This window comes from Triticum aestivum, chromosome 4B (genome assembly GCF_018294505.1).
Source record: "Triticum aestivum cultivar Chinese Spring chromosome 4B, IWGSC CS RefSeq v2.1, whole genome shotgun sequence".
NCBI classification, from domain to species: Eukaryota; Viridiplantae; Streptophyta; class Magnoliopsida; order Poales; family Poaceae; genus Triticum; species Triticum aestivum.
Genome location: NC_057804.1, coordinates 416,850,216 through 416,853,771, shown reverse-complemented (window position 1 = coordinate 416,853,771; position 3,556 = coordinate 416,850,216). Strand labels below are relative to the sequence as shown.

Here is a 3,556-nt window from a genome sequence, read left to right as displayed (position 1 = left end):
GACGCAAATCCGACTAAAAAATGGGCCGAAAATGGATCACCCGCAGACGAAAACCGGATGCCGTTTGAGTCGGCGCATTGGACCGCCTTTTGTGTCCGCGCCGATTCAAACGGACGGCGACGGACGAAATCTGTCGCCCTTTGAAGTTGCTCTTGTGTCCTCTTGAAGTGCATGCGGCCACAAGCTGCAGACATTTCCCGATCCGACATCCGGCATGGCAGCCACTAGAGTATAAAGGGGACTAGCTTGGCCCGTGACAGCGTGCAGACAGTGCCCATCTGTCACTCAGATTTTTTTTTTTTTTGAAAAATATCTGTCACTCAGATTCGCTGCCTCAAATAGATGGGGAGAAGGAAGGAAGTAAGAAAAAAACCTACCCCAGATTTCAAAAACAAGCTTTCCGCGTTCGACGGTGCGTGCAGACATAAACATTCCATTTCGATGCGCGCACGAATTCCAAAACTCAAATCTTTCCATGCACCCAAGGCCACGTCTACGTGCACCACAGGAAAGGGCAACAAACCCATAGATTCCACTGCTAATGCTAAGACGATCGCTGCAAACGCCTGGATCACGAATCCATCGACAACTCGATCTTACCCTCACATCACATGCACACCTCCCCTGACCCGCCCAGTCGCTCTCCTAATAATTCTCTCTTCGTTCATTCACGAGCCTTCTCCGTCGCTAATCCGCCGCGGCAAGAGAGTCGCCTCGTGATCGATTCGTCGGTCGGTGGTATAAAGGCGCCGGAGGAAAGGTGGCTTCACTTTCCCTTTCCTTCTCTGTGTGGAAGATGCTGCTCTTGTGCAAGAGCTCCGTGCTCGCCGTCCTGCTCCTCCACGCTCTCTCGCTGCCCGCCTCGGCGCTCGCCGTCGGGCTCGCGCGGCGCCACCGGCGCGACGTTTTGCCCGGCCCCAAGGGCTGCGACGTCTTCAGCGGCAGCTGGGTCCGTGACGACGGCTCCGCGGAGGCGGCCTACACCGGGTACAAGTGCCCGGTCATCGACGCGGAGTTCAACTGCCAGCTCTACGGCCGCCCGGACTCCGACTACCTCCGGTACCGCTGGAAGCCGGCCAGCTGCGAGCTACCCAGGTACGCGCGTACGTACGTCACTGTACATAAACTGCGCCATGGGCGTACATGACATGCATGCTGCAGAGATGTGGTAGTACGTCTTGGTGACATGAGTAGCGCTGTACGTAGGTTTGACGGCGCGGACTTTTTGACGCGGATGAAGGGGAAGACGGTGATGTTCGTGGGGGACTCGCTGGGCCGTAATCAGTGGGAGTCGCTCGTCTGCCTGCTGCACGCCGCCGCGCCGCAGTCGCCGTCGCAGCTCGTCTCCGCCGACCCTCTCTACACCTACAGGTTCATGGTACGTGTGCGATCCATGCATGTACATGCGCTCGATACCATGGACATGTTATTCTTCTTGTTGGGCAAATTGGCAACTGCAGCGGTCTTACTAGTAGTAATTCCTAATTCGACATGTACCGGCCGGCAGGAGTACGAGCTGGTGGTGTCTTTCTATCGCGCGCCGTACCTGGTGGACATCGACGTGGTGCAGGGGAAACGGGTCCTGATGCTCGACGACATCGCCGAGAACGCCCAGGCGTGGCGCGGTGCCGACGTGCTGTCCTTCAACTCCGGCCACTGGTGGACGCACACCGGCGCGCTCCAGGGGTACGTACGCCCGCCCAGTTTCTTTCTCTCCAGTTTAGCTTGGTTTACCGAGTGCACAAGCTAAAATTGACACCATCGTGTGTGTGCAGGTGGGATTACATGGGGAAGGGCGGGCGGTACTCAGAGGACATGGATCGGATGGTGGCGTTCCAGCGCGGGATGACCACATGGGCCAACTGGGTGGACCTCAACGTCGACCCGGCCAAGACCCGTGTCTTCTTCCAGTCCATGTCCCCCACCCACTACAGGTACTAACTTAACTCCTCTGCACCCATCTCAGTAATCACACATGGCTCACACCCTGTATTACACTGTACTAGTTTTTCTTAAGAATAATTACAGTTTTATAACGCGACTTTCTTGTCTGGCTTGGGCTCGAGCAGCTCCAAGGAGTGGCCCAACCCAGTGTCCAAGAACTGCTACGGGGAGACGGTCCCATTGACTGGGCTCAACTCCACAGCGCAGCCGATGGGCCAGGAGCAGGTGACGAAAACGGTGCTGCAGACCATGAAATGCCCGGTCCGTTTGCTCGACATCACGGCGCTGTCGGCGCTGCGGAAGGACGCGCACCCGTCGGTTTACAGCGGCGACTTCTCGCCGGCCCAGCGCGGCAACCCCGCCGGCTCCGCCGACTGCAGCCACTGGTGCCTCCCGGGCCTACCGGACACCTGGAACCAGCTCTTCTACACCTTGCTCTTCTACCAATAGCACCCGTACTGGACTGTTGCTGCATTTCGCCAGCTGCTGCAGATGCAGTGTTGGTATTAATTATTTCCATCTGATTTTCGCTGTGGATGTATGTCCATACCCTGCTACAAAGGACTCACAATATTATTGGTACGAAATCAAAACTATAGATGTTATTGAGTAAATTGCAGTTTTATGTCAAATCATACATGTCATGATAACATATAGACATTACACCCTTATATCCATAGACCGCAATCCAACATGCATCTCGAAAATGTCCACAAGCTTTCTCCGAAGAAATTGCCCCGAGTGGTTTCTAACTTGCACTTCCTCCGTCCTCAAGTTGGAATAAAGTTGAGACACTTATTTTGGGACAGAGGGACTACATAACTAACTTTGCACAAATAAGGGATTTGTTAGTCAAAGTTTGATGGGGGAAATATTTTGCACATAGGAAAATCTATCCAAAGAACCACTTTAGGTCTAAATCTATAAAGATCACTAGTAAATCTAAAGATCTCCTTTTTAGGGGAAGCACTAAAGATCTACTAATAACGAATCAACCACTTCGGCAAGCAAGCTCCAGTTTGACGAAGGAGTCGAACCTGTATACGAATTTTTTAATAAATATTTTCATTATTTTGGGAAACAGCAAAAGTATGATCATAATAAAAAATTGGTTTTCTAATTGATTTTCTAAAAATTATTTAATTTTTTATAAATACAAGATAGAAAAAAGAACTGAAAGAAAAGAACTAAAATGACCAAAAAAGGAAAATAAAAATAAAAATAAAAAGGGGAAGAACATTCTTAAAATACATGGTTACATCTTTTTGAAATATTCAAAGAACATTTTAAGCACATGACGAGCGTTTTAAATACACCCATCACATTATTTGAAATACACGCTCACAACTTTTAAATGCATGTTGAATGTTTTGTATACATGATGAAAAATATATTCAATGCAGTATGCATGTTTAATCAAACACAATGACCCGTTTAGAATGATGATTATTTTTAAAATAAGTGAACATTATAGAAACACTTTGCACATTATATAATACATGATTACAAAATAAAACAAAATAGAAAAGGAAGTAGTAAAAAATGAATTAAGATAAAACATAGAACTGAAAAATATTTTTTTACTCATTTTACAAAAATCTTCATGTAATTA

The 3,556-nt window shown here is 48.8% G+C and overlaps 1 protein-coding gene across 2 annotated transcripts; it reads left to right on the top strand.

Annotated features, from left to right (window-relative positions):
• The first annotated feature begins 405 nt into the window (after positions 1 to 405).
• On the top strand, positions 406 to 2,558 carry LOC123094918 (protein PMR5). Of its 2 annotated transcripts, none has more exons than XM_044516786.1 (5): positions 406 to 1,095; positions 1,207 to 1,378; positions 1,508 to 1,686; positions 1,776 to 1,934; positions 2,060 to 2,558. In XM_044516786.1, exons 1-5 carry the CDS (start codon positions 797 to 799, stop codon positions 2,466 to 2,468), a joined length of 1,218 nt encoding a protein of 405 aa, XP_044372721.1. In that variant the 5' UTR covers positions 406 to 796; the 3' UTR covers positions 2,469 to 2,558. The 2 variants fall into 2 exon arrangements, with proteins under 2 accessions (XP_044372721.1, XP_044372722.1); XM_044516787.1 differs by having other exon boundaries at positions 446 to 1,095; positions 2,070 to 2,558.
• The last annotated feature ends 998 nt before the right edge of the window (positions 2,559 to 3,556 follow it).

What these genes read in the sequence shown, in the direction of transcription:
- LOC123094918 (XM_044516786.1), top strand. Translation starts at nt 797, where the DNA reads ATGCTGCTCTTGTGCAAGAGCTCCGTGCTCGCCGTCCTGCTCCTCCAC. An exon ending in GCCAGCTGCGAGCTACCCAG is followed by an intron (nt 1,096 to 1,206) that starts GTACGCGCGTAC and finishes CGCTGTACGTAG; the next exon opens with GTTTGACGGCGCGGACTTTT. An exon ending in ATGTCCCCCACCCACTACAG is followed by an intron (nt 1,935 to 2,059) that starts GTACTAACTTAA and finishes TGTCTGGCTTGG; the next exon opens with GCTCGAGCAGCTCCAAGGAG.